Source organism: Hypanus sabinus, chromosome 16, assembly GCF_030144855.1.
Source record: "Hypanus sabinus isolate sHypSab1 chromosome 16, sHypSab1.hap1, whole genome shotgun sequence".
In the NCBI taxonomy this organism is placed as follows: Eukaryota; Metazoa; Chordata; class Chondrichthyes; order Myliobatiformes; family Dasyatidae; genus Hypanus; species Hypanus sabinus.
The window spans coordinates 61,809,613-61,837,256 of NC_082721.1; the positions used below are offsets into that span (position 1 = coordinate 61,809,613).

Here is a 27,644-nt window from a genome sequence, read left to right on the forward strand (position 1 = left end):
TTTGCTGTTACCCTTGGATTCTTTTTCACCCCCTTCAGCATTACACATTGTGCTCTTGGTGTGATCTTTGCAGGATGCCCACTCCTAGGGAGAGTAGCAACAGTACTGAGTTTCCTCCATCTGTAGACAATTTCTCTTACTGTGGACTGATAAACACTCAGATTTAGAAATGCTTTTGTAGCCTTTTCCAGCTTCATGTATCTCTACAATTCTTCTAAGATCCTCTGAAACTTGTTTTGATCAAGACATGGTGCACATAAACAGATCTTTCATGAGAAGAGCAGGCTCTGTCAGTAACCTGAGTTTGTCTTTTTTTTTAATAGGGCAGGGCACCTCTACAACCCACATCTCCAATCTCGTCTCATTGATTGGAACACCCGACTCCAAATAGCTTTTGTAGAAGGCATTACCCCAGGGGTTTACATACTTTCTTGAACCTAGACTGTCTAGTCTAGAACCTAGACTTTTTTAAATGGTCTGCTCAGTAATGACAAGAAGTACAATTGTTTGCATTATGAGTTTAGACAGATTGTGTTTGTCTATTATTGTGACTCTGATGAAGATCAGACCACATTTTATGTGTAATTAATGCAGAAGACCAGGTAACTGCAAAGGGTTCAAAATTGTGAAATAGAACAATACTACAATTTTTCCAATCTTCCTGCTCTCATCTATTTTTGAGTTGCTTGGTTCACGCACATTAGGAAAGAAATTAGATATAAAATTACAAATCAATAATTCCCCAATCTAATTTCTCCTGAAATTTAAAAAAACCTACAGATGCTGGAATCTGATACAAAACAAAATGCTGCAACCACTCATCAGGGCAGCCAGCATCTGGAAAGAGAAACAGTTAATGTTCTAAATCTAAATGCGTCCATCAGAACATAGTGTTTCCTTCCTCAATCTGCAAGGGATCCAGTGTAAATTGATAATCTATTTCTTTTATGTCTGTAGTTTAGAAGCTCTTAAAATTTGTTTTTGTTTCTTGCTAGCTGACTCCCTTAATCCCTTGGTACTCTTGCTGATTACTGAAATTTTTTTAGACTTTAATGTTCTTATTTTTGGCAACATTATAAGACTTTCCTGTGGTCTAAACAGAATTTTTAAATTCTCTTGATAACCTAGAGGAAATGAGACTTTGTTTTCCATTTTAAGAGGATAAATTATGTATTCTTTAGTAGCACAATTGGAAGAGTATGGTTCAATTCCTGCCACTGTCTGTAAGGAGTTTGTACTTTCTGTCCACGACTTGTGGGCTTCCTTCAGGTGCTCCAATTTCCTACCACTTTCCAGAGACATATGGTGTAGGGTTAATAAGTTGGGGCATGCTATGTTGGTGCTGGAAGCAGAGCAACACTTACGGGCTACCCCCAAGCTGTGTTGGTCATTGACAAAAAACGATGCACTTCACTGTATGTTTTGATGCACGTGTGACACATTAGGTTAATCTTTTAATCTTCAGAAATGACTAGATTTAGAGGCTAGAAGGTAATCATTGTGTAATAACTGTTTAGTACAAAGACCACTTAAAATATATCGATAGACTTTTTAAATCAATGATATTTCCTGAATGTCCTGTGAATCAATTATTGCAACTCTGAGACATAAATGTATTTGTGCAGTGACTTCTTGATTTGTATCTGGGTCCTGTGGGACTGCACTGCGAGTATAAATGTTATGATGTACCGTCGATTGCTTATTTCTGTCCAAGACTGTGCAATTACATGCATCTTGTGATTTTATATCCTCACGTACAGGCAAGTGACAGAGTTATTGAAGACATTCTGTGAAAGCAAGAGGATGACAACGGATAATGTGAGCAGCCATTTCTTCAATGCTTATAGCAGATGCATAGCTTCTTGATACAAACCCCACCACTGCTCTCACACAGTAACTTTAAATTTAAAATTCCTCTAACTCAACTTGTTAGGAGAGAGTCAGAAATGGTGTAATAATTTTTTTGATAATAACTTTGAAAGGAGGGAAGAGCTATCCAGAGTAAGGGCACTTTCATCAGTATGGATGACCGTAAGATCAGAGGGAATAGAAAGATTTTCTGGAATTAAGTGGAAAATGGAATGGGTGGAGACTTTTTTTGAGGTAAAAGCAGTAACCTAGGCTTATTGGAATAAGTGCTGCACATTCATTTTATATTTTTTCTCTCCTCACTTTTGCAACAAAATGGAGTATAATAACTAATCATAAATGAAGACTACTTGAACCTTTTTTGCTTAGCTGCATCTATTCCTTGTCATGAGATACATTAGTTATATGGTGTGTGTTTGTGACAGTAATCCTTAGTATCAGAATAATTTGAGGTTCAGAATTTTAGTGTCATTTACAGATGAACAGGATTTGTATTACACAGAAATTAAATATGAAAGATGAAGAACATGCAACAAACCAATGTTGAGACATAAGGCATGCTAATAATAAATTTAAATTCCAATGCTTTGTTGTGTTTAATGGACTCTTCAGTCTGCTTTGCCAGTCACAGTTAGTGAGTTTCTAGCACTTTTCAGAAATATGAATATAACTTCCTCACCAACTTGTGAAAGCACTTGGCACAAGTCCGTAGGTGTTGGAGAAGCATCAAAGAAGTTAATAAGAGTTCTGAGTCACTTTGAAAGTCAAAGGGGGATTGCTCAGCAAGATCAACCACTCATCTACTTAAACCTCCCCTGGCCCTATGGATTAATGAAAATAATCCAATTCGGCCCATGTACCTAAAGGACTCATCAATAATTGAACATTACTGTTAAATCACGTGTGAGGGAAGGCCGCAGGGTCCTCTGTGTTGAAGAGGAAATGTTGAAGTGGAACTGATGACAAAAGTACTTTTGTTTCTTTCAGGCAAATCTGCGGGACCTTTCTCAAATGCTGAAGAAAATGCCGCAATATCAAAAGGAACTCAGCAAAGTGAGTTTTCTGTTTTCCTTCTGTTAATATAGGGGTGTTAAACTCATTTTAGGTCACTGGCTTGGTTGGGCAAAATGCGACTTCATGCGGGCCGGATCAGTTGTACACACACGCATGTTCCCACAGCTTTCGTTGCCTTCGTTTTTTCAACCTGCTGTCATGTGTCTCACTCTCTGCTATAACTACAAAGGGTTTCACTTTATGAATTTTGTTTCTTATGAAGAAAATTGCCTAGCAAGCATTATTTTTATGATTGGTATTAACTTACAGTCGGAGGCTACAAGAAAGTTGTGATGAGAGAAAGAAAAAACGATGCTATTTTAGCTAAGATTGTTTTGGGAGCTACACCCGTTCCATTAATAAACCATTTGAAACTGAATATTAGCAGACACAAATGTAGACCTAACGAAACAAATTGTAAACGTAGTCTATACAACTGCACCTAATTTTTATTCGCCTTCTTCCATCAATCAAACTCAGACAATGAACGCAGGTAGACTCTAATTTTTATTGAAGTGATCACTTTTACAATAATAGAATAGTCATAAAATGAATGAATCACAATATTATGACACTCAATATTTCACAATGCATTTATTTTCCTTACATGTCGCAGTACATCGAACAGTGTCACTCATTTTTCACTTGCTGCTTCCAGACACCTGACATCTCTTGGCTTTAACCAGCCTGTCAACATCAGGGACCAGTTTCTGGGCAGTTGTGATTTTTATAATGTCATTTAAATGTCTGTGTGTCAGCTGTGAGCACAGTTTGGATTTGTTAATGTTCATTATGGAGCCTGCTCACAGAGATATGTTGTCCTGAACATGCAAAAGATCTCTGAGGCAGTCTGTCATCTTGGAGTACATCGGTCCCAGGTATTGATAGAATGAGTCCAGACCCACAGTCTCAAATCTATATTTCAAAGCCGAGTTACACTGACTTTCAGTTAGTTCCATTTGGAGTTCCTCCGGCACATCTGGTACTGAGTTGACGGCAAACAGCAAGCAAAATTGAGAGAATTCTTTCTCGAGCTGAGTGAAGACTAGGAAACGATTCTGAAACTCACTTTTCAGCCGTGATATTTTGTCCTTGTACCTGTCCATGTTGTCATTATTCCCATGAGCGACACACACAGACTACAAAGAGGGGAAATGAGCTGGGTTGCTCTGGGATAGTTGTATCTCCCACAGGCCTAAATTAATTTGAAAGGCACGAATGCTGTCGTCATATTCCGTAACAAGTTTGTTGCGGCCTTGAATATTAACATCAAGCACATTTAAGTGCTCTGTTATATCCACCAAAAATGCAAGATCATGAAGCCAGTCTGGGTCATCCAACTCTGCCACTGGTTTCCCTTTCTTGTTCATGAATAGTCCAATTTCCGTTTGTAAATGAAAAAAACGTTTGAGCACAACCCCTCTGCTCAACCAGCAGATTTCAATGTGGTAGGGTAGGCCATATTCAGTATTACTTTCGGACAAAAGAGTGTCAAATTGCTGATAGTTGAGTCCCTTGGCTTTAATAAAAAATAACTGTTTTGATTGCTACATCCATGACATTGTCCATTTTCAGGCTTCTTCTACGTAACTCCTCTTGGTGTATAATACAATGAAAATTCCAGAATTCCTGCTCTGGATTCTCTGACTGAACTTTCTCTCTGAGTTTCGCAACAACACCTGCCCTTTTCCTAACCATGGACGGTGTGCCATCAGTTGCCACGCTGACAGATCGACTCCAGTCAACCCCCAGTCTGTCCAAGGCCTCGACGAGGCTGGAGAAAACGTCATTCACCGTTGTGGTGTTTGTCATGGGCACCATCTCCACAAACTCCTCGGTGACAGTCAAAGATGCATCAACACCACGAATAAATATTCACAACTGAGCTACATCAGTCACGTTGGTGCTCTCATCAATTGCATTAGAGAAGGCATTAAATGACTTCACTTTGTCTTTTAGTTAACTGTTCAAATCTCCTGCAATGTCTCCGATTCTCTCTGCCATGGTATTTCTTGGCAGCTGATATTACCAAAAGCCTGTCTCTTCTTAGGGCACACCAGCTCAGCCGCCGTCAGCATGCATGCTTTGATGAATTCCCCCCTGAGTATGGCTTCGATGCAGCAGCTATTTTGTTGGCAATAATATAGCTGGCCTTGACTGCTTCATCATGAATCCCTCGACCTTTGGTGAACACTGATTGCTGATTTTTCAGAGCTGCTTCAAGCTCGTTTACCTTTTCATTCTGAGTTGTCCTGCGTACTTGTCATATTTTACGTGTGACATCTCATAGTGTCATTTGATATTTTACTTTTTTGCCACAGCCACTTGTGAGCATATCAGACACACAGGTTTGCCGTTGACCTCACAGAAGAAAAAACAATCTTTCCAATTATTGTTGAGTATCCCACTTTTGATGTCAACTTTTCTTGGAAGCATTTTGAACCACGGCAGCAAGCAGTCTCAGCCTTGCTGCAGGTGTTACTTACCTGAGTACTTTGTGTGTTTATACTGTGTCTGATGACGTAAGTGGGGCCCTAGTGGTCTTCAGTGCAGGGTGGTAGGTGCTTATGCACAGCAGGTGGTTAACTGCCGCTTATTGTACAGCTGCTGTACAGATACATAATAAATGGTTGTGAATATACTATTTTTTTCCCCAAATCATCCCGCAGGCCAGAATGGACCCCTTCGTGGGCTGGTAGTTTGACACCCTTAAAGAAAAGTACACCTAGCAATCTGTCACCTCAGCTAAATCCAGAATGAAAATATCCTGGATAGACAAACACAATGTCTGGAGAACTGCAGCTTTGGTCATCATATCTAAGAAAGAATATAGAGATGTAGAGGAATTTGAGGCATTCTAAAGGAGATTCATGAGGCTTATTCTTGGGATGAGAGGGTTATCTTATCACCAACAGCTAGAGAAATTTAGATATATATTCTTTGGAGTTATGAAGAATGAGGGTGATTATATTGAAATATGCAAGATTATTGGAGGAACAGTACAGAGTAGATGTTGAGTCATGATGAAGGGTCTCCATCCAAAATGTCTACTGTTTATTCCTCTCCATTAATGCTACCTGAACTGCTGAGTTGCTCCCGCATTTTATGTTCAAGATTTTCAGTGTCTGCAGGATCTCTTGTGTAAATGCTGAGATGTTTCAATGGTTGAAAGAATCTTAAGTGAGGGGACGTAGTTACAAAATAAGGGGGAACAGTCAATTAAAAGTGAAGTGGTTAAGGACTTTTAAGTGATTGTCCAACTTTTAAATGTCATAAGAACATTTTTAACCTGCCCAGGTTACACTTTGAGAGATCAGATGCAGAGACAGTATTCTGTTAATGGGTAAGACCCTTAGCAGTGCTGTTGTGCAGAGGGATCTTAAGGTCAAAGTCTGTAGCTCCTCGAAAGTGGCTACACTGGGTGGTAGGATGGTAAAGAAAGCATATTGCATGCTTGTCTTTATTTGTCAAGGAATTGCGTTCAAGAGTCGGAGAGCTATGGTACAGCATTGTAAGGTTTTAGTTGGCTGCATCGGAAATATTGCATTCAGTTCTTATCACCAGGAGGGATGTTCAGGCTTTGGTGAAGGTGCAGAAGAGGTTTACCAGAATGCTACCGTGACTAGAAGGCATATGCTATAAGGAGCGATTGCATAAACTTTGGTTGTTTTCTTTGGAACAGTGGAGGCTGAGGGGAGACTTATAAGGTTATGAGAGGCATAGTCAGTATCTTTTTCCTTTGTCCACCAATCCCTACCTTTATTCCACCATCCTGATGTTTTAGTTATTTGCATCACCTTGACAGTAATAACCTCTTTCCCTTCCAGTACTCAATGCATTTACACCTAGTTGAAGACTGTATGAAGCACTTCAAAGGCACAGTGGAGAAGATGTGCAAAGTGGAACAGGTCAGATCATTGAGAGCATGTTTTAATGGAGTTCATATTATTGATTAAACACTGTTGTTTGTTCTCAGTGACAATAATGGTACTAGATAAATTCATTCACTTTAACACTGAACTCACTCCACAACCTATAGACTAACTTTCTAGCACTCTACAGCTCATGTCATCAGTATTACATAGAAATGTAGAAAACCTACAGCACAATACAGGCCCTTCGGCCCACAATGCTGTGCTGAACATGTACGTACTTTAGAAATTACCTAGGGTTACCCATAGCCCTCTTCTTCTAAGCTCGATGTACCTATCCAGGAGTCTCTTAAAAGACCCTATCATATCCGCCTCCACCACGATAGTTGGCAACCCATTCCACGCACTCAATATTCTGCATGTTTAAAAAAATTTACCCCTGACATCTCCTCTGTACCTACTTCCAAGCACCTTAAAACTGTGCCCTCTCATGTTAGCCATTTCAGCCCTGGGAAAAAGCCTCTAACTATCCACACGATCAATCAATGCCTCTGATCATCTTATACACCTCTATTAGGTCACCTCTCATCCTCCGACACTCCAAGGAGAACAGGCCAAGTTCTCTCAACCTATTCTTATAAGGCATGCTCCCCAATCCAGGCAACATCCTTGGAAATCTCATCTGTACCCTTTCTATAGTTTCCACATCCTTCCTGTAGTGAGGTGACCAGAACTGAGCACAGTACTCCATGTGGGGTCTGACTATGGTCCTATATAGCTGTAACATTACCTCTCTGCTCTTAAACTCAATCCCATGGTTGATGAAGGCCAATGTACTGTATGCCGCCTTAACCACAGAGTCAACATGCACAGCAGCTTTGAGTGTCCTATGGACTTGGGCCCCAAGGTCCCTCTGATCCTCCACACTGTGAAGACTCATACCATTAGTACTATATTCGTTCGTCATACTTGACCTATCAAAATGAACCATCTCACACTTATCCGGGTTGAACTTCATCTGCCATTTCTTGGCCCAGTTTTGCATCCTATCAATGTCCCACTGTAACCTCTGACAGCCCTCCTCACTATCCACAACACCCCCCAACCTTTGTGTCTTCGGCAACTTTATTAACCCATCCCTCCATTTCCTCATTCAGCTCATTTATAAAAATCACAAAGAGAAGGGGTTGCAAAACAGATCCCTGAGGCACACCACTGGTCACCAGTCTCCATGCAGAATATGTCCAGTCTAAAACCACTCTTTGCCTTCTGTGCATTCTTTGCATTCTGGATCCACAAAGCAAGGTTTCCCTGGATCCCATGCCTCCTTACTTTCTCAATAAGCTTTGAATGGGGTACCATATCAAATGCCTAGCTGAAATCCATATGCACTACATCTATTGCTCTGTCTTCATCAACATGTTTAGTCACATCCTCAAAAAAAGTCAATCAGACTCATAAGGCACAAACTGTCTTTGACAAAGCATTATACATTTACTTTTTAAATTTATTATTGGCACAATTTATCATCTTTTGCATATTGGATGTTTGTTGGTCTTTGTAGAATTAAATAAATTCTACTGTATTTCTTTATTTTCCTGTAAATACCTGCAAGAAAATGAATCTCAGGGTAGTTGATTTGTGGTAACATATTTATACTTTGTTAATAAATTTATTTTGACTTTGAAAGGACAGATCAAAATGACTTCAAAGGAGTTTGGAATCAGTCATAAACTAGTAAAGTTTTCTTTGCAGTTGCTCTGTGTAATTAAACAGAATATTCAAAGACAAGATTAATGCAATATATCTGTGGTTTATAAACAGGACCTTGCAATGGGGACGGACTCGGAGGGAGAGAAAGTCAAAGATCCAATGAAGATAATTGTGCCGATTTTACTTGATATAAACATTAAATCCTATGACAAGATCAGGATTATCCTTCTGTATATCTTCCTCAAAAATGGTGCAGTATTTTTTTCTGAAAAATATTCATTTATTCTTGCATTCAGACTTAATTGCAGGGTATAAAGCAGAGTTCCAGGAAGATCCCATTTATAGAATACCACAAACCAAAGCTTAGATTTGCATTAGTGGTAGAAAGATTGGTGGAGTGATGGTCATTTATATTTCACTCATTGAGTGCCAGGGACCGGGAACTTGAGTCTTTGTAGCAAAGTGGCTGGTGTGATATTTCTCTTATGCTGCCTTGTTTGAGATTCAGTAAGATAATGACATAAAGATAGTTGCTGGGCTGTGCCATGTTGACAAGTGATGTCTTCGATGAAGTGGTTTGACATTACACCTTCTGGACCAGGGTTCCAATTTAATTTCTAGGCATCCCAGCCTGATTTTGCAATGCAAGAGAAAGTTATAAATGTTATTTTGTTTTGATATTATTTAAACTTCCATTAATCTGGTAACATTTAGCTCTGTATTTCCCAAGGCATTTTACAACAACTGAAATACTTTTGAATTAAAGTCATTGCTCACATGTAAGTTGTACAGGAAGCTCCCACAAAGCAGGATATGATTTTTTTAAATAAGTAACAGGCGGTCTGGTAGTGTTGATTAGAGATGCCGGGGTAGCCAGCTTCACAGCACTTCAGAATTTTCTAAGATTGTTATAGACAGGGGTGGTGGTGGGAATAAGCTCCCACTACCTATGAAATGCTCTCAGTGGTGTGTGTTTCAAATAGCCTCTGTTAACTAAGTTCAACTCCTGGACTTCACATATGGCTTAGCCTCAGCAGAACCATTTCTACAAACAGGACAAGGAGCAAAGGTGGGTTACTGTCCCTTTAAAACCATTCACTTCAGGCAGATGGTGCTTGTCAGCTGTAGTTGGCAACTCATCTAGGAGAAGGAAAACTCTGATCTCAAACCTCCCTGCCTTATGGCTATGCCTACTCATGAGGAAAGCTTTGGGATTAAACTCCAAGGAAAAATCTAGAGCTGGAATTTCTAAGGTAGTCCTACATTGAGTTCAAAGCTGACTGGCAACTCCTGTGATATCACTGGTGCCAAGCTATCAGTCTCTACCATTACTTTGGATTCATCAACTGCATGGAGAGAGAGAGTGCTGGATGGGGACAGCTTGCTCTCCATATGGTACTGTCCTAGCTGGTGTACTGGCTTGCATATCACATAGACAGTTAGGACGCAGCATCCATGGTCAATCTTGACCAACGGAGGGTCTCATTGCACTTCAGAGGAATCATTACTACTATTACACTCAGTTGACAAGATAGTACTTATTCAAAAGGTGTAATCCCTCCAAACTGCCCTCAAATCTTTGTACTCAGAGTAAAGTCTTGTTATAGAACCAAGATAATAATGTTTCATAAATACAAGAGATTCTGAATATGCTGGAGATCTAAAGCAACACACACAAAACACTGGAGGAATTTAGCAAGTCAGGCATTGTGGGTAGGGGAGGGGGATGTCTGTCCATGGCTGTCTCTGCTGCCGTGATGAGGCCAAACTCAGGTTGAAGGAGCAACACCGGATATTCCATCAATGTATTCTCCAACCTGTTGACATGAACATCGATTTCTCCAACTTGCATTAATTTCTCCTCCCTCCGTCCTTCTCTCTTGGTCCATTCCCCTTTTTGGTTACATTCTCACCTACCCACCGCTCAGTCCTTCCCTTTCTCCCATGGTTCACTGTCCTCTCCTATTAGAATCCTCTTTCAGCCCTTTACTTCTTCTAGCAATCACCTTCCAGCAGCTTTCTTAACAACCCTCCCCCACACACCCTTTCCCCGTCACTTTGTATCACCTATCATCTGCCAGTCCTTCCCTTTTCTTCTCTCCCCCCCCCCCCCCACCCCCAACCACGCACCTTGTTCTGGCTTCTGGCTTTTCCAGGCCTGATGAAGGGTCTTCTCAGCCCAAAATGTCAACTGTTTATTCCCCTGCATAGATGCTGTCTGACCTGCTGAGTTCCTCCAGCATTTTGTGTGTGTGTTGCTCAATAACGTTACGTGTTAAGCCATAGTGGGTACTTAATTGTATAATTCCTGGAAGTGAACTTGGTCTTTGGTTTTTCAGGGATCACGGAGGAGAACATCGCCAAACTTGTACAGCACGCAAACATCCAGGAAGACAGCAGTATCATCCATAATATTCAGAAGCTAGATACTACCATCATAACTGAGGTATGTATTACCCAAATTGACTGTAGTTCAGTTTTGTTTCCAGTCATAGTTACAATGACTGGAAACAAAATCTAGCTACTTACCACAAATTAAATTCTTACTGCTTTTGTTCAATGTGTTTTAGAAATATAATTAGGTGTGAGTTAACATTATCAAGTATAATTGATTTTTATTATTGTACTTACTGAAGTGATAATAGATATCATTGTCCAATTTTATACACATTCAGCTATATTTTGGGTACTTTTAGCTGCATTTGCTAGTGTTGTGCTTCAAGATGGGACCTCTTCTGTTTTGTATTTGTATACATCAGGACGTAATGCTGGAAACATTCAGCAGGCCAGGGAGCATCTGTGGAGAGAGAAATAGAAGTTCATAGCCTATTAAAAAGGACTTTGACGTGACATGGAACAGTACAGCACATACAGGCCCTTACAACATTGTGCTGACTTTTTAACCTACTCTAAAATCAACCTAACCCTTCCCTCCCACTTAACACCCCATTTTTCCATTTACATCCATGTCCCTATCTAAGAGTCTTATTAAATGCCTCTATTGTATCTGCCTCTGCCACTACTGCTGGCAACACATTCAATGCACTCACCACTGCGTATATATTTTTAAAAAACACCTCTGACATCTGCCCCTATTCTTTCCTCTAATCTCCTTAAAATTATGTCCCCTTGGAAAAAGGCACAGGCTGTCCACTCTATCCTGTACACCTCTATCAAGTCATTAGTCTGTGATGTTTCAGTTACTTATGGAAAATGGGGAAGAAGTAGATGATACATTGGGCAACTTTAGTTTGGAGAATACAGGAACAAGAACTAAGATTTCTCCTGGTAAGAGTGGAGATGAGTAATGCACAGGTCATCTTTGATAGTGGAAAAGAATTTGGAGTTCTTAAACACAAGTGATTCTCTAGATACTGAAAATCCAGAGTAACACACACAATACTGGAGCAACTCGACAGGTCAGGGCAGAGTCTGTGGAGGAGAATAAGCCATCAGTGTTTCGGGCCAAGACCCTTCATCAGGACTGGAAAGACTGGGGGGGGGTTGTGGGTAGGTGGTGGGAGAGGAAGGAGTACAAGCTGGCAGGTGATAGGTGAGACCGGGTGAGAGAGAAGATGAGTGGGTGACAGAGGGGGTATGATGTGAGAAGCTGAGAGGTGATAAGTGGAAAAGGTAAAGGGCTGAAGAAGAAATGATTTGATGGGAGGAGGTGCACCAGAGGGAAGTGACAGGCAGTTGAGAAGAAGAGAAGGAAGGGCTAAGAAGGAGTCAGAATGGGGAATAGAAAAAGGGAGAAATTACTGGAACACTGCATCTTTGCTTCATCAAGACTAGATACTACAAAGTCTGATAAAGATCAAAAGAGTTAATCATTCTTCATTGATTTGGAAATGGAAAAGACTCCCTGGTTGGAGGAATGTAAATATGGTAACAATTCATGCATGTGTATTCTTTTCACTGTGAGCATACCTCTTCAGCAAGATAGAGATACTAGAAAGACTGCAAAATGGAGCAACACACAAAATGCTGAAAGGTCTCAGCACAATGATGTGCCTTTTTAGATATGTTTAAAAGATAGCAAATTTTGACCTGCTGAAATTAGATGATTATCTTTTTTTAATTTCATTTTCAGACTGGATCACCATCAAAGTCAAAAGTGGAAAGAAAAGTAAGAACAGAGTCAACGTACCAGCTCTCCAGGTGGACACCAATCATTAAAGATATTATGGAGGTACGGTGACACTGGAGACTGCAGATGCTGCAGTCTGGAGCAAACAAAGCAAACTGCTGGGAGATCGCAGGTAGCATTTGAAGGGGAAAGTGGACAGTTAATAATCTGGATCAGGACCCTTTAACTGGACTAGAAGGGTATAGGAGAGTTGGCCAATATGAGGTGAGGGGAAGGGGTGGAGCAGATGCTGACCAGCAACAGGTGGATCCTGGTGATGAGGGTTGATGGGGAAATGAAGGAGAGGAGAGTAGAAATAGTGACTTCTTTCAGTCTCGATGAAGGGTATCAACCCAAAATGCCAACTTTCCATTTCCCTCTACAAATGCCATCTGACCCTCTGAGTTCCTCCAGCAATTTGTTCTCGCTTAGAGGTATCGTGAAATGACCGCTACAATCTACCTGACTTGCAATATAAAATGATCAGTATTTGTAATATCAGTACAAGCTTGTGCCACGTATCACAGAGAAGCAGAGGGTATATATCTTGTCCTAATAGATCAACTAGGCAAACAGGCTTTAAAATGTGAATTCTTAGAAATGTTGCAGTTGTAAATTTTTTGAATATACATGTCATCAAGAAAGATGCCACAGTTCATGATATCTGTATGCTGGATATTGATCATCCTGATTAATATAGTTTACTTTGTGTCTGAAAGAATATTAATCAGTCCAAATCTGATGTTTGCAGTGATGAATTTAAGCCACCACAATAGTCCTCTCTCCTAGGTCAGTCTTTCACGTTGTCTCCAGGTATACCCCCTCTTGGTGTATCCTTCCTCTCCTAGGGATGAGGTCTTTTGAGCTTCTGCTGGTTTTTCTGAAGCACTTTTTTTTTAAACGGGATGGGGTTGCTAGTCCCGTGCCCAACCCTCCTTTTGTAGCTGGGTTTGGGACCATTCATGAGAGTCAGTCATTTGTGTACTTTTGTGTAATCACTTGTGGTTTTCACAGGATGCCACAGAGGAAAAGCTTTGCAAAAAGCAGTGGCCATTTGTCTCAGACCCCACTCCAACAACTGCCACTCAGCCGGCAGTGAGGTATGTGATCAATACTGACATTAACTTATTGGGTGGAAATCACAAATCAGTGGTGGGATTTGTTGCACAGATTGACCAGTAAAGTAACTTTTTCTCCCTTACAAAGATACTGTGTGAATAATTTTATGTGTCTGTGAAGCTAACATAATGTAGAGATGGATTTGTTAATCATAGACATGAAAGTATAATTGTCAGGAGTTCATTTGTCAGCATTAGAACTTGTGCTGAAGTATTTAAATGGAAACCCAGCTGTCATGCTGCTAAAGCCCCCCATTCGTGTGTGGAGTGCAACATGCCACCTTATCCTGCCAGAACTGTATGCAGCTCCAGTCTTAACTAACAAGGTTGATAGTTTTAAAAAAAAGATCAGCTTTATTTGTCAAGTGTACATTAAAGTATACAGCGAGATGTGTCATTTGTATCAATGACCAACACAATCTGAGGATGTGCTGGGAGGGGGTGGGGGGCAGTCTGTAAGTGTCACCTACTTCTAGCACCTACTGACAGCTCACTAATCCATAGTGAGTTTGGAGTGTGGAAGGAGACCACATATGAAGAACTCCTTACAGACAATAGAGGAATAGAACCCAGTCCGTCAGTGCTGTAAAATGTTATACGAAGCACTACTGTGCAGTCCTCATTTTTAACTGGCTTCAGTTGTTAATCCTAACTGCATACCTTTGGAATGTGGAAGGACAACGTTCATAGGGAGAACGCATAAGTTACGTACCAACTAGTGGAATCTAACCCAGATTGCTCAGACTGTAGTGTTACACTGTTGTGCCGCCCTCACTTTTAATTGGCTTCAGTTGTACCAAGCACGTCACTGGACAGTTGAGTGCAGGCAATAAATGCTGACCATGTGCCCACTGCCAATTTGAAGGCTTAAATCTTGCATTCATGAAGCTTTAGATTCTGTGTGTGTATTTCACAGTTCTAGAGCAATGCTTCCATTAATAGCATGTGAGGGATCCTTAACTAAAGTTAGTATTTCTTCCGCCTTCAGCGCCCGCTTTGGTCATTGGCATAAGAGCAAGACTCCAACAGAGTACAGAACCGGACCCCGACTCATTGTTTTTGTTATCGGAGGCATTGCCATGTCAGAGATGCGCTGTGCGTATGAAGTTACAAAGGCCACCGACAACAAATGGGAGGTGCTGATCGGTAAGTGTGGCACAGCTCTGTTTACTTTCCATACTGATTTCTGTCATTGCACTTCCTGGGAATGCTTTGTGCATTTGACCAAATATTGTATCCCCTGACCTAATCTATCCAAATGACAGCTAATACTTGGAATGTTGGTGGCGTGGGGGAGTACTGTGGTTTCAGTTTATTCAAAAGTCAAGTTGAGTTTAATGTCATATGCATAAGTATGGTGAGGTACAGGTACAGTGCAAAAATGTGCAGCAGCATCACAGGCATTAAGGCACAGACAGCACACAGGACATAAGTTATATATGACAGTGAAGAGAGAAGAAGTCAGCAAAACAAAATCCCAATCGGAGGCAAGTCCATGGTAGTGCAAGAGGCATTCAGTAGTGTTCCATTGCTGAGGTAGAGTTAAGGTTGTGCAAACCTGATTATTATAGTGAAATAGCTGCTCCTGAACCTGGTGGTGTGGGACTACACGCTTCTGTACGTCTTGCTTGACAGTAGCAATAAAAAGAATGCATGGTCCATTTGGTGATGCTTCCTTCTAAAACCAGTGCCTTTTGTTGATGCTGTCAATGGAGGGGAAGATTATGCCCCTGATAGACCTGGCTGTGTCCACTATTCTCTGTATTGTTGTTCATTAGAATTGCCGTACTAGGCCAGTCAGGACACTTTCTACAGCGCATTTGTAGTGAGTCTCTGGTGAGGTACCTACTAATGTCAGGAACCCCTAGAGGATTGGGTCATGCCTGGAGTCTAGACCTCCGTCGCTTATGGGAGCTTCCCAGCCCTGTCATGCCTATTACCCTGTTCCTCACCTTGGGCAGTATTAGTTCTGAATTTTTAAACCTCAATTCTGCAGTCAGGAATACTATCAGTGGCTCCAAAATGGAAGGCTTTTTTGGTTTGGTGTTCTTTTCAGTATTTATTGTTTTGTTGCTAGCAAAATATTCTTGCTGTCTAATTTGCTCTTGCAGTATAGGAAACCAAAAATCTAATTTGTGTTTAGAAAAGTCTCAAATATCATGATTATGACCATGCTCAACAGTTATGCTAAACAGAGGATAAAGTATTGGCCAGGATGCCAGGGAGACTTGCCTGCTGTTTGAAATAATGCCATGGGATCAGCAGCATCCATCTGATTGCAGTATGTTTCCATGTCTCATCTGAGAACTCTTGCCAGTATGTATTCGGTTGCTAGCCATGGTTTTGTGCTCAAATATCTGCAGCAGCACTTTAACCACAAACTTCTTTTTGGGCAAGTGTACTACTAACTGAAGCAACACACACAAAATGCTGGAAGAACTCTGCATCTAGTGAGGGATATGAACAGTGGATTTTTCAAGTCAAGATTCATCTTCGTTTCCCTCCATAGATGCTGCCTAATGTGCTGGGTTCGTCCAGCATTTTCTGCATGTTGTTCCAGATTTCTAGTATCTGCAGAATCTCCATTCAGTTTCTACATTCTGTGGATATGATTATGTTAAATAAACTGCATAAAATCAGTTCTTTTCAATGACGAGGCAGAGCAGAATAGCTTGTTAAACTGCTGCTTCACAGTTCAGTGCAAGTCTGCGGAGAAGAAGGTTCAACTTCCACTACCATCTATTCTGCTGGCAAACAGGCAGTTTCTGAAAAATAAAATCAAAGACCTCAGCAAGATTGCTGTACCAGAGGGACATCTGAGACTACTTCACAGAATCTTGGTTGTCCTCTGCCATTCCAGACGCAGTGATACAGCTTTATGATTCAATTCCAATATAGGACTGCTGAGCCTTTCAAAGGCAGAAAAAGTGGAGTGTGTTTTACAGTTAACTCCTTGTGGTACACGGATGTGGTTCTGTCCTAGTTGTGCTCTCCTGACTTGGAACATCTGGATAAACTGTCATCCATTTTACCTGCCATCGTCTTGGTAGTGGTGTATATTCCACCTCAGGCCTATATCAAACAGGCTCCAAACAAAATGAGCATTGTAGTCAACAAGCATGAAACAGCGCACCCTGATACTTTTTTCCATCATTTTTGGGACATTTTAACTAGGCTAGCTTGAAAAAGTCCCTAAATAATTATCACCGGCATATCATTTGTGAAACAAGAGGATCCCACACACTGGACCACTGTTAAACTACCATCACAAACGCTTACTGTGCCATCCCATATCCACACTTTGGAAAGTCTGATCACCTAGCTGTACTTGTACTCCCTGAGTATAGGCAGCACCAGTAGAGAGGACCACGAACGAATGAACAAGGGAGACGAGGAGTGCTTACAGGACTGCTTTGAGCCAGCGGACTGGACAGTATTCGGGGATTAATCTTGGAGTCTGAATGGATGTGCCACAGTTGTCACTGACTTCATTAAAACTTGTGTGGATGAGTGTGTGCCTATGGGAACATATATACATACATACCTGAATCAAATGACATAGATGAACTAAGAGAAACAGTTTGCTGTGGCATTCAACTCTGGTGATCCAGGACCATACAGGTACAGGTACAACTTGTGGAGGGCTATCTCAAGAGCAAAAGAACAATTCCAATTGAGGTTGGAGGCAAAATTGAATGCAAGTCAACTCTGGTGGGGTTTGCAGGCTATTACTTCCTATAAAGTGAAACCTAACATGAATAGCTGTGATGCTTCACTCCCAGATGAGCGCAATGCTTTTTGTGCAAGCTTTGAAAAGAAGAATAAAACTACAGCTATGAGGATCTCTGCGGCATCTGGTGACCCTGTGATTAATGTTTCGGAGGCTGACATCAGAATGTTTTTCAGGAGGGTAAATCCTCGCAAGGTAGCAGAACCTGATGGTATACCTAGTAGGGCTCTGAAAACCTGTACCAACCAACTGGTGGGTGTGTTCAAAAATGTGTTCAATCTCTCATTGCTACAGTTGGAAGTTCCCACAGGCTTTAAAAGGGCAACAATCATGCCAGGGCCCAAGACGAGCAGGGTGTGCTGCCTTAACGAGTAGGCAGGAGCACTCACATCTACGGTGATGAAGTGCTTTGAGAGGTTGGTTATGCCAGAAATCAACTCCTGCTAAAGAAGAATCAGAACCCATTTGTCTGTCACTACAACAGGTCTACAATGGATGCATGCCATTGGCACTTCCCACGACCTTGGATCACCTGAACGATACTAATACTTGTGTTAGGCTGCTGCTCATTGTGGAGTTTGCATGTTCTTGCTTGACTGTGTAGTTTCCTCCCGGGTGCTGCGGTTTCACCTTCTCCATTCTACAAACTATTTAAAATGGGCTTGGCCATTAACCTTAGAATCTTATCTAAGCTATCCAAATTGAAAGCTGATATCACAAAATTCTGCAAAGCTTTTTCTTCCCAAAATTTTTTCTGCATAGTTTATTTTGTAATATGGTTGTTTTGATATCCACTTAATATTTGATTATACAAAAAATTTAATATTTGAGTTCACCAACTCTTTTAAATTCATTGAAAACTTGGAATAAACTGCATGAATAATTTCAGAACCTAAGAGACAACACCTCTGATTGAGAAGAGAAGTTTACTAGCTTGGACATTCAGAGTAAGATGGGAAGTTAGCTAGAACTTTTTCATGAAATGTTTTGTAAGAAGATGTGCAATAACTGACGTACAATTGGGCAAGTGAGCCAATATCAGCTCACATTTGAAAAAGAATGGATTGAATATTGCAGCATGTATGATAAAAGGACTGGCTTTAGGCAAAGGTTAAACCGTCATCCCCAGTCTTTCTGAATGAAAGTTTTCCTGTGAGGAATTTTGGTAAATCAGTTTATTGTTGTCATCTGTACTGAGATGTGAGAAGTATGTTTTGCACACCATTACAACTATGCATTGAACTACTACTGGGCACAACAATAATAGAATGCAAAACAGTATTACAGTTAGAGAAAGTACAGTGCAGGCAGATGATGAGGTGCAAGGCCATATCAAGACATAAAAAGATAGGAGCAGGAACAGGCCATCTGCCCAGTCGAGCCTGCTCCTCCATTTAGTAAGAACATGGCTGATCTGACCTTGGTCTCATTTCCACCTACCTGCCTTTTCCAACATAACCCATAATTCCCCTAACATGCAAAAATCTATCCAACCTTATCTTAAATATATTTAGTGAGGTAAACTCCATTGCTTCATTGAGCAGAAAATTCCACAGATTCACCACACTTTGGGAAAAGAAGTTCCTCCTCATCACCGTCCTAAATTTACTTCCACAAATCATGAGGCTATATCCCCTAGTTCTAGTCTCACCTATCAGTGGAAACAACTTTCTTGCCTCTATCTATCTATCTATCCCTTTCATAACTTTGCTTTCATAAGATCTTCTCTAATCCTTCTGAATTCCAGCGAGTACAGTCATCTGAAACTCAGCCTTTCCTCATAATGGAACCCTCATCTCTGGAATCAACCTGGTGAACCTCCTCTGCTCATCCTCCAAAGCCAGTATATCCTTCCTCAAGTAAAGAGACCAGAAGCTGCACACAGTACTCCAAGTGCGGCCTCACCAGTATCCAGAACAGTTGCAGCATAACCTCTGCAGACTCTCCGTATCCCCTGCATAATTTGCTTTTCCACTCAATTTAGTCTCATCGGCAAACTTAGATACACTACATTCAGTCCCCTCTTAATGTATATCGTGTACAGTTGCAGGCCTAGTACCAATGCCTGTAGCATACCGCTCACCACTGATTGCCAACTAGGGAAACACCCACATATCCCAACTCTCTGCTTTCTATTGGTTAACCAATTCTCTAGCCACGCTAATGCATCATCCGCAACTCTTTGCATCTTATTTTATGGATAAGTCTTTTATGTGGCACCTTATCGAACACTTTCTGGAAACCCAAGTAATTAACAGCCATCTTTTCCCCTCTATCCATTGTGGTTGTTATATCTTCAAAGAACTGAAACAGGACCTGCCTTTGCTGAATCCTTGCTTCATCTGTCTGATGGATCCATTTCTTTCCAGATGCCTCACTATTTCTTTAATGATAGCTTCAAGCATTTTCCCAAATACAGATGTTAAACTAACTGGCTTATAGTTACTGGCCTTTTGCCTAATCCTTTTTTTGAAGTGGTGTGACATTCACAGCCTTCCAATTCGTCGGGACCTGTCTAGCATCCAGAGAATTTTGGTAAATTATCACCAAAGCCTCAACTATAATCTCTGCCATTTATTTCAGTACCCTGGGATGCATTCCATCAGGACCAGGGGACTTGTCTATCTTTAGGCCCACAATTTTGCTCAACACTACTTTTTAGTGATGATTATTGTGTCGAGGTCCTTACCTCCCATTGCATCCGTATCATTTCTCTTCGGCGTGTTAAACATGCCCTCCACACCGTGAAAATCAACTCAGAATAGTCATTCAACACCTCAGCTGCTTCCTCATTACCCAATATCAATTCCCCCTTCTTGTCCTCCAAGGGACCTACATTCACTTTGGCCACCTTTTTCCGCTTTATATAATTATAAAAACTTGTACTATCCATTTATACATTTTGTGCTAGTTTATTTTCATAATATATCTTCCCTTTATTTAGTGGTTCTGTCCCCAATCTTCCCCTTTCCCACTACTCTTGGTGACTTTGTACACATAACCTTTGGGCTTGATGCCTTCCTTTATTTCTTTAGTTATCCATGGCTGCCTCTTCCATATCTTACTCTCCTTTCATTTAACTGGAATTTATTTCTGTTGAGCACCGTGAAAGATCTCTTTGAAAGTCTTCCTCTGTTCTGCAACCATATAGCCTGTGTTCCCAACCAACCCTATCCAACTCCTCCCTCGAACCATTATTGTCTCCTTTGTTTAGGCATTATACACTGGTTTTAGTTGGAACTATGCACCTTCCGTTTGTTTGACATACTCAAGCATACTCTGATCATTCTTTTCCAAGATATCAAGGTAGATTGTGAGGTCAAGAGTTCATCTTGTCATACAAGGAGATCATTCAATAGTCTTTTAACAGTGAATAGAAGCTATCAGAATTAGGTTCACTATCACTGACATATGTTGTGATTTTTTTTAATGGTAGTAGTACAATACAATATATAAAATATACTATAAATTCCAATAAGAAATATAAGCAGTATATAGTGAGGTAGTAACTGGGTTCATGCGCTATTTCAAAATCTGATGGCGCAGACAAAGAAGCAGTTGTTCCTAAAAAATTGAGTGTGGGTTTTCAGGCTCCTGTATCTCCTCAGTTAAGTCCTGGATGGTGGGAGTCCTTAATGTTGGATGCTGCCATTTTGAAGATTCAAGGTTAAACTCTTCTTTGTTCCCAGCCAAATACAGGTATAGATTATAATCGATGTTTCGATGACAGATATAGATTATAACTAATGTTTTGATGACAGGTATCAATTATAAATGTTGTTTATAATTGATACCTGTACCCAGCTGGAAGTCCAAGAAGAATTTATTCGTCAAGTGTACCAGAAAAGCACTAGATCCTTTTTTAGCTTCAAGATTGTTTCATGAAGTTTCCAGTGCACATATGAAGAAGAATTAAATAATTAAAGTGGTGCTGTATTTGCAGAGCTTAAGATATCCTCTCCGGTGGGGAGGCTAGTGCCCATGATGGAGATGGCTGCGTTACAACCTCTGCAGATTTTTCTGATCTTGTGCATTAGTGCCTTCATACCAGGTGGTGATGCAACCAGTCGAAAAGCTCTCTACAGTACAGCTGCACAAATTTGAGAGTCTCTGGTGACGTGCCAAATCATCTCAAACTCTTAATGAAATATAACTGCTAGGGTGCTTCATTTCAGGCTTTTGTAACTTCTGCCAGATTGGAGGGAGGGTTGAGGGTGGAGGAGGAAGTGAGGAAAGAATGTCCAGGATGGTTAATGCCTTTGATTATACAGTCTGCTTTACCAAGGCAACAAGTTTGATCTTTCACTTGAGGCTCGGTCACTTTTTAAAAAAAAAATTGATCAATAGCAGAACAACATTCTCTTTTTTTTTGTTTCCACTGTAGGTTCCACTCACATCCTCACTCCGGAAAAATTCCTGAGCAGTCTGAAGGATTTAGATAAGCCTTTGGAGACCCAGAGCTGAAACAACTGTTGGATATTCCCGTCCCTTCAACAGCTCGTAGTTTTCTGACTTTAATTAAACTTGCAGGAAAGTGGAAGTGACTCTAAGTCAACTGATTATGTGTTAAGCTCACAGAGATAAATGTAATTATTTATTTATCCTTCAACTGAAGTTTACAGTTGTATCCTTAATTGTCGCACGTGGTTACCGTCACTCCTAATTCACTTGCTATTTTGTGAACTTCCCATCAGTTCTTCCTCTTTCACCCCCCACTTCCCAACATTTCTCCGTTTCTGTGCCACTTGGATTGCAATTCATTACATGCTGCCAGTTCTCAATCACCTTGTACATACTCATCTTGGAATAAAGGTTGGTTTGTGTGTGTGTATTTTTTCCAATAACTGGCAGGTTAACCTTTAGGTTATGGTATTATGCAAGTCAGCAAGCTCTTTATTTTGTTGCCTAACATGGCCATGTGCTCTGTGTGAGTTTCAAGGAGTCCTGTAACTGTCCCGTGGCAAGGAGTGCAGATGGGCCCTTGATATTTCCATACTTGCCCATGCTTGGCATAACTGGCTCTTCCTCCCACTTATCATTCGCTCTGCCCTTCTGTTGGTTTCTGCTGTCAGAACCCCTTCCTCCATCACCCCACCACATACTTTTCACCAGCAGATTATTCCAAAGAACTGTGGCTCACCCTGATAAGGATGAAAAGAGGGTGAAATTGACTCTAAGCAGTGGGAAGACCCAGAAGCTGCATAGGGAGGAATAAGGTGAACTACTAATTTGTGAAGGGGTTCGATTTGTAAGCTCAACCAAAGCTCATAAGCAACTTGCTTTCTAGTTAGTTGTTTTAGTTCTGTTCCCAACGAGGTTAAAAAGCCTTTCTTAACGTATACTGTAACTGCAGAGTGTGCCTTCGTACCAACAGGAATCACTTTCTGAGAATTTTTACTGCACTTTGCATAACTTGTAAACTGGAATTGGGGATCAAATCATAAAAGATTATATATTTGTATTGCATTGCATAATATTTTGCCGTGCCTCTTTTGCATTTGTGTGAACAAGGGATTAATTTTGTATATTTAATTATTTACATTCCATAGGTTCAGGTGAAGTATTTCTATATGCATTTGATCTCACCCTTAGAATACCAACAGTAAAGCCATCCCATTGTTGCTTTTTATAGGCATTAGGCATGTATTAATCTGTTTAACATTTATTAAACTATATATATTTAATAAAACAAATAAGGAAAATCAAATTTAGGACATTTATTTTAAGATCAGTGAGGCAGACGTTAAATTTGAACTTCACAATTGCAATAAACACATTTAATCTGAGACCAAATATAAAGTATTGCAGATTATATATACACATTTTATATTCATAAAATTTTCCATTGCCATTAATCTTCCTTTAAATTAACATCCTGCAGGATAATCTCCGATTGATGACAGGTTGCCTATGCTTTATTTAGCAGACACGGTATTTTGATTGTCCTCTTCCTTTTGTACTGGTTCCTTCATTATCTTGGTCATCGTATACAAATCTATTGAGCGCACTTGAAGGAAGGAAGGGGTTAATGTTCATTTACTCTGAATTAACCGAATTTGAGCTTCTGGGTTTTTGTTTTGCAACCCTCACCTTCTTTGCCCCTAGCACCAACAAAGCTAAGTAGCTTATGTCAAATAATGTCATGAACCTACATCTATCACAGGATAGCAACCTGCATTACAGATTTTGGCACACTGCACAGTGTTTCATTGATGTAAACTAAGAGATGTTGAATTGATTTATCTAAATTATTTAACCTCATTTGTATCCAAAGATATTTTCATAGCATTTATCATAAACACTTAATACCTCAAAGATAAATTATGAATGAAGTTTTTATTAGAATGAGTATTTCCTTAAGGGCATATTTTAAATTTATTTGATAGTAAATTTCACAGAATTATTTTCTTTATCCCAGCCTAAAAGTTGAATCCATGTTTCTGAGCCTGCAGTTGTTTTATGTTCAGTCCAGCTGTATGTAGTGAGTGTAGTCTTATTGTCGCCTGACCAGGACACAGCTCCAAGCTGCAACAAACTTGTTGCTGGATTTCACAACTAAGGGAATGTTGTTATATTTGCAGCACAAAGCTAGTTTGCAAAGGGCTTCCAAGAATTCCTAGCTCTATGGGGCATTGATAAGGTGAGGTCTCTGGTCAAGGTGGGGTCTACCTAATAGCATGTGTTCACTTTTGGAAGCTTTATTGCACTAACTAATCACATTGCGGTTTCTCTGTAAATAAGTTCATTTGCTTAATATTGTAAATGGGATGTTTTTTCCCCAAGTTTGTAAATTTGATCTAAAGCTATACAGAGTTTAATTCATTTGTCTGCATTGAGAATTTCTTTAATGACATGTAGATAGTTTAGATAGATCCTCTGGGCTATAGATAACATAGCAGTCTAGCATTTGTCTAAACTATTCCACAGGATAGCTAGCATGCTAATTTTCAAGTTCTTGTCTTTATCCACGTGTTCATAATTTGTGTCCATCTTAATTGCAATGAATGCTTGAACTCCCCTGACTCTACAGTTTTGAGAGGAGCATTTAAAAGAATGATACTGGATCGTTCAGAATGCTCTGAAATGCCTAATCTGTTCTACATTGAACCAAAAATATCTATAGCACAGCTGGTTTCTACATGGTCAACTTCTTAAATGGTTCAAAGGCCATCTGTCAAATCTGTGACTGGCTAAATGTGATAAACATTTTTTTGGTTTCTTTTGAGAAGAGTTTGGCTTCCAATCTAAGATCAGTAGCTGCAGACTACACATACTTGTGGCTTTATCTTTTTTTTAAGCCATGCTACATTAGTATTGTGCTCCAAATGGTGCCATCATTTAGATGTTTTGTTCCCTTTCCTCACCTCCTCCAAAACTCTGTCACATCACTTAGGCTTCATTAGATCTCCAGGTTTTTTCTGGTGCTGTACACAATATAAGTCTTCATATTGACCAGCTCTTGAACCCGGGCTTCCTTCAGCAATCAGCTGGGGCTTCTCATTTTTTGTGAAAATGGAGGGAGGATGTGGGAGGGGTTTGGTTGGCTGGGCAGGTGTTGCTATAATCACAAGTTCACCCCTGTCATTTAAAACCCACATACCTTAAATAGGAAGTGGACTAATTAATTCCATCCTCTGCCAGGTAATATGCTTGTAGACAAGCTCAGTGGAGTTGATCACAGTGTGTACACGATTTATTTGGATAGCAAAAGTGATGTAAATATTTCATCTTTAGTAGTAATAGACAGAATACCTTTTGTATGTGCATTTAATAATTACAGTCCTACTTGTGTGATTTATGTTCTGTGTGTGTATAATCTGCAAAAGAAGCAATAAATGTATCATTTTGTTATTGACTTGAATTTGGTTTAACAAAACACAAAGAATGCATGACCTTGGGCAATATGAAACATCCTTGCAATGTCAGTGTTCTTAAATGGAAATGCACAAGCTGATTGAGATGCAAACAGTTAAATGCTTTGTGAAACACACAAAATGCTGAAGAAACTCAGCGGGTCAGGCAGCATCTATGGAAAGGAATAGTCAACATTACAGGCCAAGGACCTTCATGAGGACTGGAAAGGAAGGGGAAGAAGCCAGAATAAGCAGGTGGGGAGAGGGGAAAGAGCACAAGTTAGAAGGTGATAAGGATATTCAGGTGAGTGGGTGGGGTAATGAGATGAAGTGAGAAGCTGGAAAGTGACAGGTGGAAAAGGTAAAGGGCTGAAGAATTCTGATAGAAGAGAACAGTGGACCATGGGAGAAAGGGAAGAAGGAGGGGAACCAGAGGAATGTGATTGGTGGGTAAAGAGAAAGAAGTAAGAGGAGCCAAAATGGGGAATGATAAAGAAAGAGAAGGGGATGGGAAGAAGTTACCAGAAGTTAATTCATATTCAAAGCTAAATACTTTGGCTTGTTGAGAAAAAATTGTATTTGTGTATAACATAATGTCTTGGAAGTACCAGTCATTCCTGCAACTTCACTGATCAAAGCCCTACTCAACAGTAGTCATAGCAGAGAAGGCTCGTCGTTAGAATGGGTAGTAAAGGCAGATTTTGCCAGGGCTATCCACATTTCATGAAACTTTCTTTTAACATGACCCTTTGATCTTCTTCTAGGTGGTGGAGTTACAGATTTAAACATTAAAGATTAGTTTGTCACAGGTACATTTAAAACATACAGTGAAATAAATCACAACACACACAAAATGCTGGAGGAACTCATCAGGATCTATGGAAATTAGTAAAGCCGAGACCCTTTCTCCAGAATTTTGTATGTGTGCTGGATTTGTAGCAACTGCAGAATCTCTTCTGTTAGTGAAATGCATTTTTTGTGTCAACAACCAACACAGTCTGATTATGAGCTGGGGCCATGCTGCAAGTCTTGCCATGCTTCCAGTGCCAACATACCATGCCCATAACTTACTAACTTTAACCAATGCATCTTTGGAATGTGGGAGCAAACCTACCTGATCACAGGGAGAATGTTCAAACTCCTTCCAGTGGCAGGAATGGAACCCTGAAAGCTCTATGCCAACTGCTACTCTATAATGCTGCCCCTGGAAATTTAGTAGATGGTGAGGGCTGCAGCTGGTAATTCACTGAATTTTAAACTTCTGCAAGCAACAAGTTTAAGATAATAAATGTCACAACATGTGCCCATGATATTTTCTGATTCTCAAGAGACCGTCAGATTTGGGTGTTTTATTGAGGTCTGCTTTGCCCTGGCTACTGTTAAACAGTGTTGGAGTTGTGCATCATTGAAACAAGTGAAGACGTGCAGGTGGTCCAAAGGTTTTATGTGAGTTGAGTGATGGCCAAGAACTACTAGCCTCTTGTAGCTGCAGTACTAGCAGGGCTTAGTCAGTTTCTGGTCAAAGTAAACCCAAATATTGGGGGCAGTGGCAATAAAATGCTTTGACAAGAAGACACTTACACTTTAAGTTGACTAGTGCTTAAGCTGCAGGTATTTCTGCTTCTGGCCTTCGTCCACTTCATTCTCTGATATGTTAATACCTTGAGCATTCATCAGCAAATTCCTCCTGGTCCTTTATTTTAGCTTGCTCATTGAATCAGTCAATGATATTTGGCCCTTGGACACATGATGCTTTGTTACATTCCATCTAATGAGCCTTTTATTTTTAATGAGATAAACATTAAACAGATTCTGGATACTGCTCCTCAGTACTTTGACAAATTTACATTTAATTTAAATTGAATGTCATTTTTTAAATAGTACATAGGACATAGAAAACATACAGCACAATACAGGCCCTTCAGCCCACAAAGCTGTGCTGAACACGTCCTTACCTTAGGAACTACCTAGGCTTACCCATAAGCCCTCTATTTTTCTAAGCCCCATGTACCTATCCAGGAGTTTCTTAAAAGACCCCATCATTTCCGCCTCCACCGCCGCTGGCAGCCCATCCCACACACTCACCACTCTCTGTGTAAAAAAACTTACCCCTTACATCTTCTCTGTAGCTACTTTCAAGCACCTTAAAACTATGCTCTCTCATGCTAGCCATTTCAGCCCTGGGGAAAAGCCTCTGACTATCCATACGATCAATGCCTCCCATTATCTTGTACACCTCTATCAGGTCACTTCTCATCCTCCATCACTCCAAGGAGGGCCGAGTTCACTCAACCTATCCTCATAAGG

The 27,644-nt window shown here is 40.4% G+C and overlaps 1 protein-coding gene across 1 annotated transcript in view; it reads left to right on the forward strand.

Annotated features, from left to right (window-relative positions):
• The window catches only part of stxbp2 (syntaxin binding protein 2), an 85,286-nt gene extending 59,947 nt beyond the window's left edge, over positions 1–25,339 (forward strand). The window contains exons 11-19 of the mRNA XM_059991911.1: positions 1,761–1,818; positions 2,857–2,922; positions 6,750–6,830; positions 8,619–8,757; positions 10,847–10,953; positions 12,601–12,699; positions 13,651–13,736; positions 14,743–14,900; positions 21,869–25,339. Of these exons, the coding sequence (XP_059847894.1) occupies positions 1,761–1,818; positions 2,857–2,922; positions 6,750–6,830; positions 8,619–8,757; positions 10,847–10,953; positions 12,601–12,699; positions 13,651–13,736; positions 14,743–14,900; positions 21,869–21,948 (874 nt within the window). The 3' untranslated portion in view covers positions 21,949–25,339. The remainder of the gene's footprint in view (positions 1–1,760; positions 1,819–2,856; positions 2,923–6,749; positions 6,831–8,618; positions 8,758–10,846; positions 10,954–12,600; positions 12,700–13,650; positions 13,737–14,742; positions 14,901–21,868) is intronic.
• The last annotated feature ends 2,305 nt before the right edge of the window (positions 25,340–27,644 follow it).